General features: G+C 43.1%; 1 protein-coding gene across 1 annotated transcript; it reads right to left on the reverse strand.

The window, feature by feature from the left end:
• Positions 1–12,719: 12,719 nt before the first annotated feature.
• On the reverse strand, positions 12,720–13,137 carry LOC137356147 (histone H2B 7-like). The gene has a single exon (XM_068021957.1). The coding sequence runs from the start codon at positions 13,135–13,137 to the stop codon at positions 12,757–12,759; it is 381 nt and encodes a 126-aa protein (XP_067878058.1). The 3' UTR covers positions 12,720–12,756.
• Between the last annotated feature and the right edge of the window lie 648 nt (positions 13,138–13,785).

Here is a 13,785-nt window from a genome sequence, read left to right on the forward strand (position 1 = left end):
ATTTGTGCACAGACATCCCCAGGTCTCTCTGTTCCTGCACCCACTTCCTTCTCTTCTTAGGTTCCCATGACAGAGAGGGACAGAAGGATAGGGAGGTCTAGAAATAAGGAGGGAGAGAGAGAGCAAACAAACAGGAAACACATATGGGAACACCACCACCTGCAAGTTTCCCTTCCAGTCTCACACCATCCTGACTTGGAACGATATCACCATTCCTTCACTGTCACTAGGTCAAAATCCTGGATCTCACTTCCTAACAGCACTGTGGGTGTATCTACCCCACATGGACTGCAGCAGTTCAAGAAGGTTCAACGGCAATTCGTGATGGGCAATAAAATGCTGACATAGCCAGTAATGCACACATCCAACAAATGAATAAAAAATAATAACAATTTGGCACCGAGTCACTAAAGGGGAGACCACTGGAGGGACAGAGAGAGAAGGGTGTGATCTTTCTAACACCTCGTGTTGACTGTTGCTGTGTTCTTAGGTTTTTTTCTCTCTGTCCCTTCCACCATTCACTGGTCTTCATTTCCCATATTACTATTCTGCTCTCTTACCTTGCCTCTACACCTTGATTTGTTGCACCTACCCAAGCTTGATCCCTCTACCCCTTTGTTTCGTTCAAAGCCCTCTCTGCTTCCCTAGTTACGCAGTTTGCCAGAAAACTGGTCCCAGCATGTTTACCTCTCAATTCCCTGGTCTACAATTTATCTCTGTCAGTTTCTGATTTTGAGTGTGAGTATATCTGTACCTGTTTTATGTGAGAACCGTCTTATTCTGCACCTTTCAGATTTTGATGTGTCTGTATGTCTGGCTTGTACTTTGTCCCCATCAGTTTAGAATATGTGAGTGTGGATTTGACTGTTAATATTACATTCTTGGGAATATGAGTGGGGGTTCACACTTCATCTTTGATAGTAGGCCAATTTAAGATTTAACCTGTGCCCTTAAATTTCTAATGTGTAGCTGTGGTTTTTATCCTGTCGCTGTCACTATCTGTTATGAGAGTAAAGGGTACATTCTGGTTTTTGATTGTGGATTTTTCACCACATCTCTACATTGTCTCGGATGTGAATGTGATTTTTGTGTACATGCCAGTTTCTGATATATGGCTCTGAGGTTTAATTTGTACATGTCATTCTCAGATATGTGACTGCCAATTTTATTCTGAACCTCTCAGTTTCCTTTACCTGTGTGCGAGTTTTAGTCGGTATCTGTCAGTATCTGGTATATGAATCTTCTTCCTTATGTGTATGTTTTGCTCTGTATTTGTCAGTGTCTGAAGTGCCAATTGTAAGGTTTTCTTTGTCCCTGTCACTCTCTGTTATGCATCACAGACTTTCCCTCTCTAACTGTAAATTTCTTACAATTCACTATGGATTTCACTCTGTGTCTGTCAGTCTCTGGAAGTTAAGTGTGGTTTTTATACTTCATCTCCTAATTTCTGATATGTGAATGTAAATTTGAATTTGTTCCTTTTGGCTTCACGTTTGCGAGTCTGTGTTTCAATCTGTATCTACCAGTTTCTCAAATGTGAGGGTGGCATTTATTCTGTACCAGTTACTTTCTGAAATGTGTGAAGATTTCAATCTTTCCCTGTCAGTTTCTGGGATGTGAATGTGGGTTTATTCTGGATCTTTCAATCTTTGGAATTTGAGTACATGCTTTATCCTATACCTTTTTGCTTCTGTTAAGTGAATGAAGGATTAGATCTGAACCTGTCCATTGATAGTAAATGAATATCTGTTTTAGTCTGGACCTGGCAGTTTATGGCAAAGTAAGGTGGTTTATTTCTCTACCTGCCAGATTCTGATATGTGACTGTTGTTTTATTCTGTACCTGTTATTTTCTGTGATATGATTCTGGTTTTTGATCTTACCTGTCAGTTACTGTTACTTGACTGAGTTTCACTTTGCACCAGTTGGTTTCTGGTATGTGAGTGTCAGTTTTAAGTTGTACCTGTAAAGTTAAGGGATGACAGTGTGGGTTTATTCTGTATCTTTCAAACTCTAGTGTGTGATATGGGTTTTTTTTTCTCAGAATCTTTCGATTTCTGGTCTGTAAGTTTGTGTTCTTATCTGCATCTTCCAGTTACTTATCGGTGTCTGTGCGCACATTTCCTTTTTCTGCAGCTATCAAATTCTGCTACGTGAGTATGTGTAATGTGTGAAGACCAAGGCAAAATATTGGTATAAATTATTTGCCATTTCCCTGTTCCCCATTATCAGTTCTCCAGTTGCATCCTCTGAGGTCCCCTCACTCACTTTAGCTGATCTCGTTCTTTTTATATACCCGGAGAAGCTCTCACTGTTTGTTTATATATTTCTTGCCAATTTACTGTCAGAATCAATGTTCCCCCTCTTTATTCACTTTTTAGTCATCCGTTGCTGATTCCTAAAATATTCCCAATCCCCTGGCCCACCACTAGTTTTTGCCTCTTTGTATGCGTTAGTTTTGAATTGGATATTCTCCTTGACAGCATTTATTAACCACAGATGGTTCATCCTTCTCTTTTTGACTGGGATAAATTTTTGCTCAGCATTATAAAATATCTGTTTAAATGTCTGCCACTGCTCATCCACTGACCTTCCCCTTAGTCCATTTTCCCAGCCCACTTTAGACAACTCTTTCTTCATACCACAGTAATTGCCCTTGTTTGATTTGAGGACACTGGTTTGAGACCCGAGTTGCTCGCCCTCAAACTGAATTTGAAATTCTACCATGTTGTGATCACTACCCCATAGAGGATCCTTAACAACAATATCTCTTGTTAATCCTGTCACATTACACATTACTAGATCTAAAATAGCCTGTTCCCGGGTATGTTCTGCAATGTATTGATCGAAGTAACAGTCCCTCATGTTCTCTACAAATTCACCTTCCATATTACCTCTGCCAATCTGATTTGTCCAGTCAACATGCAGATTAAAATCATTCGTGACGATTGTAGCACCCTTCTTACACAGCTCCATTATTTCCGGATTTATACTTTGTCCTACAGTGAGACAGCTCTTCGGGGGCCTATGGATGACTCCCACCCGTGACTTCTTCCCTTTGCTATTCCTTATTTCCACCCAAACCGATTCCACATCATGATCTATTGCACCTATTTCACTACTCAACACCACACTGATACCATCCTTTATTAACAAAGTTACCCCACCTCCTTTTCCTTTTTGGCTATTTTTCCAGAACATTGTATACCCTTGAATATTGAGTTTCCAGTCTTGGTCACCCTGCAACTACGTCTCTGTAATAGCTATCAAGTCACATTCATTTATTTCTATTTGTGCTGCCAACTGATCTATCTTGTTACAAATGCTGTGTGCATTCAGATAAAGAGGCTTTGACTTTTTATCATTATTATTCATTCTGGTTCTAATTTCTGCTGAACTCTGCTGCTTATATTAGCTGCACCTTCCTGTCATACTTTGATTCCCGTTTGCCTCTTCACTACTCTGCACTTCTGTTCTCTCGTTCCTTTTTGATTTTTTAAACTTCCCTTCAATTCACCGCCACCCCACACTAATAAATTTAACGTCCTATCTACAACCCTAGTTAGATGATTCGCCAGGCCATTGGTCCCAGCATGGTCCAAATGAAGCCTGTCCCAGTGGAACAGCTCTCTCCTTCCCCAGTACTGGTGCCAGTGCCCCAGGAATTGGAACCCGTTTCTCCCACACCAATCTTTGAGCCATACGTTTACCTCTATAATCTGATTTACCCTACACCAATTTGCACGTTGCTCTGGTAGCATTCTGGAGAGTATTACCTTTCTGGTTCTGCTTTTTAATTTAGCCCCGAGCTGCTCATCGGCCCTCAGCAGAAGCGGATTCCTTGTCCTACCGATGTGGATCAAGACAGCTGGATCCTTCCCCTCCCACTCCAAGTTACTCTCCAGTCAAGAAGAGATGTCATTAATCTTGGCACCAGGTCGGCAACACAGCCTTTGGGACTCCCTGTTATTGATGCAGAGAATGGAATCTATTCCCCTAAATCTGCAATCCCCTATTACTAATCCCCCCACTTGAATAGCGCTCTGAACCACGGTGCTGTGGACAGTTTACTCATCCTCCCTGCAGCCTGTGCCCTCGTCCACACAGGGAGCAAGAAGCTCATACCTATTGGATAAGGGCTAATGATATGTATATGAATGTGGGCCACAGTCTGGACTTTCAGTCTCTGATCCTGTGTGTGAATGTAGGGTTTATTCTGAATTTGACAGTCTCTGGTACTGAATGTGTGTTTGGAATGCATTCCTTATGTTTCTGTCTATGGGGGAGTATGTAAGTGTGGGAGACATTCTGGATCTGCCAGTATCTCTACTGTGCACACAGGATAGACACATTCAATATATGTAAGTTAATGATATTGTGTCTGTATATGTGATTCATTCCTGATCTGTGAGGCTCTGGCACCCTGGTTGACTGTAGGATTCACTCTGCATCTATGTGTCTTTGTGCTGTATGTGAGTTGAGATCCTGCTGTATTCAGGACTTAATGTGTATCTCAGGCACTGTGTTGGCAACGCTTTGTTTCACACGTTAATGTATCAATATGTGTTTACTTGTGTTTAATTTAAAATATGGATTAACAATATTTTATTGCTGTAGGTTTTATTCAATTCTTGTTTGTGAGTTGCAGCTTGGTATCCAATTTGTAGCTCTGCAAAAGCAATTGTGAATGACGATCGTTCAAATTTGGAGCATGACCTGATATGTAATGTCAAATTCCATCGGTTTGCAGAGAATGAATCAATCCTGTATGTTGTTGTCTGATCCTTAGTGACATGTTTGGACTGCTGTGTAATTTGTAGCTCAGTTTATATTGTGGGGTGCGTTATTGGGATTCATTCCGCAGCTTTCAATCAGGTACATTTTGTCTGTTCTGTTTAAGATTTGATATTTGAATTGTAGCCAAGGTGACACAGTGTATTCAAATCTGATAATGTGTATGTTTTTGGACTGTGATTGATGTATCTACCAGTCAGCTGGAGTGAAATAGAAACAACTCCTATCTCTACTGCTCTATTTGACTATTGGATTGATAATGTGTCTCTCGACTTTGGAATCAGTGTGAGTCTGACTACTTATTTTGTTTGTTCCAGTGAAAATGACCACCTGACCATGTCAGTGTGCTTTGTGAATGATACTATACCTAATGTGTATTGGAACGAGCTGGATGCACGTTTCCTTCTGTCGAGGAATCACGACTTTCATTCTGGTTCCTTCAAGTGTTTGCCTGCAGGAAAAGAAAGGCAACTCTTATACTTGAATAACAGCTGAGTGAGAAGACAGAAAAGTGATCAAAGTAATCTTTTCAACAATAATCATTCTGAACAATCACAAAAGGAAAGTCAATGACACAAGTAGTGTCAGTGTCTGAGTCCACTGCAGTACTGCAGAACTCTGCTTCTACTTGCCAGATATTTGGAGCGGTTTTGTAACAATTTTGTGACATTCAGAAACAACCCAAGCCCCGCACTGCTCCATGAATTGGAATACCCGATCGAGTAGTGACATTTGTGTAAGCCAGATTTCTATTTCCATGTTCCATTGTTCAACGGACAACAAGTAAGCACTGTTTAAAAAAGTGTCTTTAATCTTCTCACCTGGTCCCTTCAAATCTGCCGCATCTTTATTGTTCAGACATTTTTTTCTGCTATTCACTATCCACTAACAATAAATAGTGAGATACTGGATCTGAACCAGGAACATTCATTACTGAAGAAGGGTCACTGACCTGAAACGTTAACTCTGCTTCTCTCTCCACAGATGCAGCCAGACCTGCTGAGTATTTACAACATTTCTTGTTTTTATTTCAGATTTCCAGCATCCGCAGTATTTTGCTTTTTATTATAACATTCATTACTGTTTGGAGAGAGAAATCAGCAATGATTTTCAATAGTGAGTTCATCATATTCTGTCTCTCTCTTCCTGTCCAGACACTGCCTGAGAAAGACCTCTCCCTTCCCCCCCGGCTCACTCCATGTTCCAGGACCAGTTCCTGCTCCACAATGTACATTACAAACTGTCCCCCACTCCCGCTGAATGGACCCGGTAATCAATGCTAATCTATGAGCACATCGGCAGACACGGGCCCAAATCTGTTGTACTGCTGTGAGCAGATACTGTTTGTTCACTTACCCCAGGCTTGTAATGTCTCCATTTGCAGCTGATTTGAACAATCGTCCGCTCACTCAGTGAATGACGCTCAGAGGCAGTGCTGGGGGAAGGGGTGCGCATGCGCTCTTCTCATTATGACGTCCAATTAGACTGGCCTATATCGCGCGTGCGCAGATCTCTGCAGCAATTCAACATTCAAAATTCAATGGGAACTTTCCCCATTTCACATTCATCAATGTCCGATTTGAAAAGCCGAACATGGGGTTAGGGTGGAGGGAGGGAGGGAGGGGAGGTGTGGGGCAACATGTAACATATAAAACTGGCAGCTAGTCCAATGTAGATGTTCAAATTGTGATCTGTCTCTGCAGGGTGTTTGTTATTATTGAGCCTCTCCTCTCAAAACAATCCGACAGAAACATGGGAAGACTGAGGGATCCGGTGTGTTTGCTGGGACTTTGCAGAGTTAATTTCAGCCAGTAAAATGTTGTTTTACCCGGGTAAAACCCGAGGTCAATGAGAGTAATGTCGGAGGGCGCTCTTCCTCATTTTATTCTAAACAAGAGACACACGCACGGAAGTACCGCGATTACACCGGACACACAATTACAGTGACAATAGAGTTCCAGCTCCCGGTTGTTAAATGTCCTCATGTTGACAGTCTTTGCTATGATTCTCAGGGGTTAGTTCCCGATGCCGAGGTCTGTATCCCTTAAACACTCTGAGCCAGGAGAACCTCGCAGTCCCTGTTGAAATATTGATGGACAGGAATTTTTCCAATCTTTGGCCAACTCGATCAGAACCTGCTGTTCAATCATAGTCTAAGTCAAAGAATTAATGAGACATTCTGTTCACTACTCAGGCCTTGAACTCGGTTTGAGCAGACCAAAAACTGAAAGGTTCAGCACTTTTCCAGATAGAGCAGGTAAAGCTGGATCGAGGGACTCAGGGTGAATCCTGCACACACAGGATAGAAGCAGTGACAGGTACTCAGGGAGGGGAACTGGTGTCGTTTCTGTGGCCTATGTGTGTTCAGACCATCAGTATTAGTCTATCACTTAGTCTGAACAGGTGCCTCCAAGAACCGGGAAATGCAGAATCCGGAAGCAGCTGTTTTGCTCAGAAATTGGTCGTAGCAGGAGAACCCATGTCTGAGTGTGGAAACATTTTAGATATGTCCTCAAATCATCTCTCATTTGGGAAGATAGTTTACAGTTCAGGGAAATTTGTCGCTAACATGTGAAGTCGAGGCTCGAAGGCAGCATCCATACCTCCAAACGGGTCATTTACCTGAACCCTTCTAACACCACCTAACCCTCATGTGGCAGAGTCTGCAGATCATGCATTGGATTTATCAGCTATTTCAGAACCCATCAAACTGGAGTGTAAAAAGTCATCCATAATCGCAGGGGACTGCCTGAGATGGAGGAGAATAAATAGGTCAATAGGACCATCATCAATAATAATAAAGTGCATAGGGAGGAGAGCGAGAGGAGGGAGATAGAATAGAGAGGGGAAGTGGCGACAGAAAATGTCCTGTGATTATTGGCCAAAATAGACCTACAAGGTACAAACTCAAGTTCTGTGATCAAGTCTGAGAGTTTATTAGTCTTAACTAAGATAGATAAAGTGAATGTTTAACAACAGCAATAGGTTTGCAGCATCACTCAGCACCGGTTCTTGTTTCTGTGCTTGCTGGGGCGTGGACTTCTCTCTTTCTGCTTCCCTTGCTGTTTTCTTGACCGCAGTCTATCTTCTCCTTCTAAGTGTGATAATGATGTTCCGTGGACCCCTCTGTAAGTGCCGACAATGTCCTGTAACACCCTTTCTTTTACCCTTCTTTGGGTGCAAGGATGTCACCATATTAGCTTTGAATTGTTCGAAGTATCCTAATTGGACCAAGTTGACATCATTGTTTGACCCTAGTTAGTTAATGGTTCAATCTACACACATTACAGATACTTCCTGTTCCTTTCTATTTTAACAAGGATACTAAAGGTCACATTCTTGCTGATAGAAGCCATTTTGATTTTGCAATTCTACAGTGTCCTATTTATCTCATCTCACCCCCTGTAAGGATGCTGTGGTCTTCAACCTATCTCTCCCATTGTTCTTACATAGAGGTTTTAACGGACTATAGCCTTGTAATGTCATTTCATAATGAAACAAGCATTAGCTCAAACAGACTGTAATATATTGATGTACATAGCATACAATTAGTCCTATTATTGTAGCTGTCATTATTCACAAAGGGAAAATATGTCATGATCCATCACCCCCACATTGTGGGCCCCCTCCTGCTGCATGACTTTTCCTTTATGTCGTGACTAAGTGCATCATCCACACAGACACATCTCTCAACATGGCATTTTGACATATTCCTGTGAAGATGACAGTCACTGCTTTGCCATCCAGCCTTGACATAGCAGTTCTTGCATAAATGTAAGCCATGGAAATGCTCTAACCTTTACACAGAGTATAGCAGTGTTCAGGTGATACAGAAAATCCAGTGAATTGGGCAGAGACAATCAGTTGATCTATTAAAGTCTCTTAGTTTGATGCTCCTATCTATACTACTTAATACACAACTGTTCTTTTGCACCTGAAAAGCTTGGATAGATGACTCTGGATTGTGTTATGTAAGTAAAGGGTTGTTCTCCTTAGAGAAATGGAGATTGAGAGGAGGTTTGATAGAGGTGTATATAAATTAGACAAGGATAACCTGTTCCCATTAGCTGATGGTACAAGGACTAGGAGACACAGACTGATGGTTTATGGCAAGAGATGGAAGGGAATGTGAGGAAGAACTTTTTCTGTTTTACCTGCTGGACCTCGCTGTCCACAAGTGTGGTGGAAGGAGAGACAATCAATGATTTCAATAAGAAACTGGATAAACACTTGAAGGAAACAAACTTGCTGCAGGGCGACGCTGATCAAGCAAGGAAGTGAGTCTGATTGGATGTTGAGAATATTTTGTAAGTCTTATTTCTGAATTTACATTTTTTAAACTGCAAAATTCCACAGCACACTTGACCATCAACTTTAAGGGAGAAGAACATGGATGATGAAAATATTTGTCATCTCCAATTCAGTCATGGCTTTTCATTTGTCACATTCTATGGCAAGGTTGCAGAAATATATTTGACCGCGAGTGGGCATTGCGATGACCGGGAATCTAATCTGGGTCAATTGTTTGGAAGGCAGATATACTCACCACTATACCAGCATCGCTGGCATACATGTAGCTCGTCATTTATACAGTATACACACCAGAGCTCATTGGAACTCAAATGTCATTTCAACCATTTCTATCTACACCTTAACACCACGTTCATGTTCCCATTGGAGGATAGAATCATGGAATGGTTACAACATCTCCTAGAAACCGACAAAATTCTAACAGGACTGGACAGACTAGATGTAGGAAAGATGTTCCTGATGGTGGGGGAGTCCAGGACCAGGGGTGACAGTCTAAAGATAAGGGGTAAGACATTTAGGACTGAGATGGGGAGGGATTTCTTCACCCAGGGAGTGGTGAACCTGTGGAAATCTCTACCACAGAAAAGAGTTGAGGCCAAATTATTAAATAAATTCATAAAAGAGTTTGTACTACTGGATTCGGGCATTTAGATGCTCATCAGATGAAATGCATTTTAATTTCCTCTTATACTTGTAAGGCTTTTTTTTTTACAGTACTACCTTTTAGGGCCACACAGTGATGAACACCGCAAACTCACAGCCCCAGCGACCAGGGTTCAGTTCTGGGTACTGCCTGTGCGGAGTTTACAAGTTCTCCCTGTGACCGCGTGGGTTTCCGCCAGGTGCTCCGGTTTGCTCCCACAGCCAAACACTTGCAGGTTGATGGGTAAATTGGCAATCGTAAATTTGCCCCTAGTGCAGGTAGGAAAATTGAGGGAAGAGAGGAATGTGGTAGGGAATATGGGATTAATATAGGAATAGTATGAATGGGTGGTTGATGGTCGGCACAGACTCAGTGGGCCGAAGGGCCTGTTTCAGTGCTGCATCTCTCTCTGACTCTCTGTACCACTAAAGCGTGTCTTTATTTCTAAAATGATCACCGCTTATGTCTAAAGGGATCAAAGGATACGCGGACAAAGCGAGAACAGGGTACTGAGTTTGGATGCTCAGCCATGATCATATTGACTGGCGGTGCAGGCTCGAAGGGCCGAATGATTTCCTCATGATGCAATTTCTCTATGTTTCTATTAAGTTGGTTATTCGGCCCGTCGTGTCGTGGCATGCTCTCTGCAAGACCAGTTCACCTCCTCCCACCGACCCGCCTTTTCTCCATTGCTCTACAGTTTTGGTTTATTGTCGATATAATTATCCAATTGTGTTTTCAGGGTCTCGATTGAATCTGCCCCCAACACACTCGATGTTATTCCTCTCCAATTTCAGATATTTCTGAAGGAATGGGAATATTCTTGCATGACTCACTTTTAACCAGTAGATGGCATCAGTCTACAATCATTTGGATCTTGTGATTTGTGTACACACATATCGACCGCAATGGGTCTGCTGCTGTCCGGGGAGTTCTCCAAGCACGCCGCCTTGGCAGGGACAAAAACACTGACGAATTATCCCAGTTCCTTGTAAATCTCCACAATGTACAGAAATAAAACACGAAATGCAACATCTCTTTTAAAATCCGCCTTCAGCTTTTGAAACAACTGCCCTGAAAAAAAATACTGACCCTGCCCGGAACTGAGTTTGGCATCTGATAACACAACGGCTCTTCAAAGAGACATCAAATTGGCAAAAGATAGAGCTGTTATCTCTTGTTGATTCCAGCACATAAACGTCTCAGAAGGATGTGACCACCCTCTTTACTATCCACTGATAACTCTCGAAGCAGAGTGACCCAGATTCCTTTGTCTCCATATTGCAGCTGGGAATTTCATGACCTTGCAGTTTTCAGTGTGAGAGCAGTGACACCATTGTATACAAGTCATTTTATCAGAGTAGCTCATTTTAGAACTCAAGACACGCCTTAGTGGTATATAAACGGTAGTATTGTAAAAAAGCCTTACAAATATGGCAAGAGAAAATTAAAATACATTTCATCTGATGAGCATTTGCTCGACTCCAGTACAATTCATAGCAACACAAAATAACGCGAACAGTATAACATTACCGTCTCTCAGACAGTAACCAGCCCTTTCACAGATAAAGTGGGTGGCTCTGAAAAGAGCCTTTGGGTTGTCAAATTCAGGTCTGGCAGCTTCACTTGCCCTTGGTGCTCGGAGCGCTGGTTTTCTTGGGCAGCAGCACGGCCTGGATATTAGGCAGCACACCGCCTTGTGCGATGGTCACCCCTCCCAGCAGCCTGTTGAGCTCCTCGTCGTTGCGGACGGCCAGCTGCAAGTGTCTGGGGATGATACGGGTCTTCTTGTTGTCCCGGGCCGCGTTGCCGGCCAGCTCGAGGATTTCAGCTGTCAGATACTCGAGCACAGCAGCCAGATAGACCGGGGCTCCGGCACCCACCCGCTCAGCATAGTTGCCCTTTTTAAGGAACCTGTGAACACGTCCCACCGGGAACTGCAGTCCAGCTCGGGAGGAGCGGGACTTGGCCTTGGACCGAGCTTTACCACTGGTCTTCCCTCTTCCAGACATTTCCACAATCTCACAAGCACTTTCACGAAGAATGTTGAGATCCGCCCACATTCCTCCTCCTTGTACCTTCTGGAGGAATGGAGTGGTGGGCACTGCTGATTGGTCACTCTGCTCTGTGCTCTTCATGTAACCAATCGGAGAGCTGCTGAAATCACCAATCAGGAGACGCCAAGGAGATGAGGGCGGAAAAAAACGGCGCCAAATTGTCAGACTGCAACCGATTTTTCAAATTTGAAAAGCCCGCCAATATATTGGGGCGGCTTCAATACAGAATATCACATTTCTAGTTCTTTTTTTCCGGTTAAATAAATAAAACCTTTTTCATATTGTGTTATTCTACATTTGGTAATAAGTTCCAGATTGGCTTTGACATTCTGACATCTATTCGGGTTTACTCTCTGTCCTTTTTAAAACCAGCGGGCAGAAAGTCTCTTTCACAACATTCTCCAACCGGGCACATTTCATGTCAATTTTCATAATAATACCGCATCACTGATGAACGATTGTTTGTTATTCGTGGGAGACAACAGCGGAGTGTAGATTTTCAGTGTCAGGTGTCAGCGTGTGAGACCGAGGGTTCCGACACCACCCGGGGTTCCAGATAATGTACTTATTAATTTCTGAGGTCAAACGTGAACGAGGGAAATTAGTGACTGCGAACTGATGTATGTGCGTTAAATCAGCTTTTATTGTCGAAATACAGAAAAGGGGCCGAATATGAACACGTCCGAGAACAAACCTCACAAATGGTCAGTGGTCAGTAATTTATGTACGGGACATTATTAGTTAGAGACAGAAAGATCGCACGGGCAGTGAAACTGCATTAACCAGAATCTATGGGAGTAAAACAGAGATCACAAAGGCAAGGACACTTGATATATAAATCAATATAAGTCGATACTATACAGACAATGTTGTAGCTTTTTCAGAGAAGTTGTGCGTGGCTCTCAAAAGAGCCTTTTTGTGTTTTGGGTGTGTTTCAGTACATTGCGGATATTTACTTGGAGCTGGTGTACTTGGTGACCGCCTTTGTACCTTCCGACACGGCGTGTTTGGCCAGCTCCCCGGGCAGCAGCAGGCGCACGGCGGTCTGGATCTCCCGGGAGCTGATGGTGCTGCGTTTGTTGTAATGGGCCAGGCGGGAAGCCTCACCCGCGATTCGCTCGAAAATATCATTCACAAACGAATTCATGATGCTCATGGCCTTGGAGGAGATGCCGGTGTCAGGGTGAACCTGCTTCATCACTTTGTACACGTAGATGGAGTAACTTTCTTTCCTGGATCTTCTCCGTTTCTTGCTGCCCTTCACTGGCGCCTTCTTCAGAACTTTCTTGGCGCCCTTCTTGGAAGGTGCTGCAGTTTTCTTCTCGTCAACCATGATCACCATCAACTTCAGACACAGAATAACCGAAATTTCGCTCCAAGCTCGCATTTTATAGACATCCCCAGAACCCTATGCTAATGAAGGATGGGAGAAGGCCATGTTCATGATTGGCTGGCTTACAATGATGTCACTGCCTGATGTTCTGTATCTATCTGATTGGGTATCTAAAGTAACCAATCACATTTTGTGCTTCTCACAGCCACAAACTGTCGCAGCAGTCAGATCGTCCAAACCCCTTTGCCGGCCCTTACCCATCTACATCAGTGACTTTCTGAGTCCCTCTTCCTCATCAACCATTTCTATTTTGCTAGTACGAACTCGTCTCTTTTTTCACTCTCTATAGTTCCCTTCCTTATCAGGATGTAGCGCCCCTCTGCACTTCCGACCATCAACAGGACCGAATCGTCCAATATAGTGGGGGTCAGAGTGGGGCAAATGCGAGCATTGAAGTGCAAGTCCTTATCTCCATGTAGCGTGCCAAATAAGGTTGGTCAGCTGCAGTCACAAGTAACCACATGAAAGATTTATATGACAGCGCTTCTGATATGTCTTCCTTTTTCCTCAACCGAGGATACCCTTGTCCTCACTTTCCACCCCATCAGCCTCCACATCCAAAGAATCATCCTCCGCCATTTCTGCCAC

This window comes from Heterodontus francisci, chromosome 45 (genome assembly GCF_036365525.1).
Source record: "Heterodontus francisci isolate sHetFra1 chromosome 45, sHetFra1.hap1, whole genome shotgun sequence".
NCBI lineage: Eukaryota > Metazoa > Chordata > Chondrichthyes > Heterodontiformes > Heterodontidae > Heterodontus > Heterodontus francisci.

Excerpts from the sequence above, each read along its gene's own strand:
- LOC137356147 (XM_068021957.1), bottom strand. The coding sequence starts at position 13,137 with ATGGTTGACGAGAAGAAAACTGCAGCACCTTCCAAGAAGGGCGCCAAG.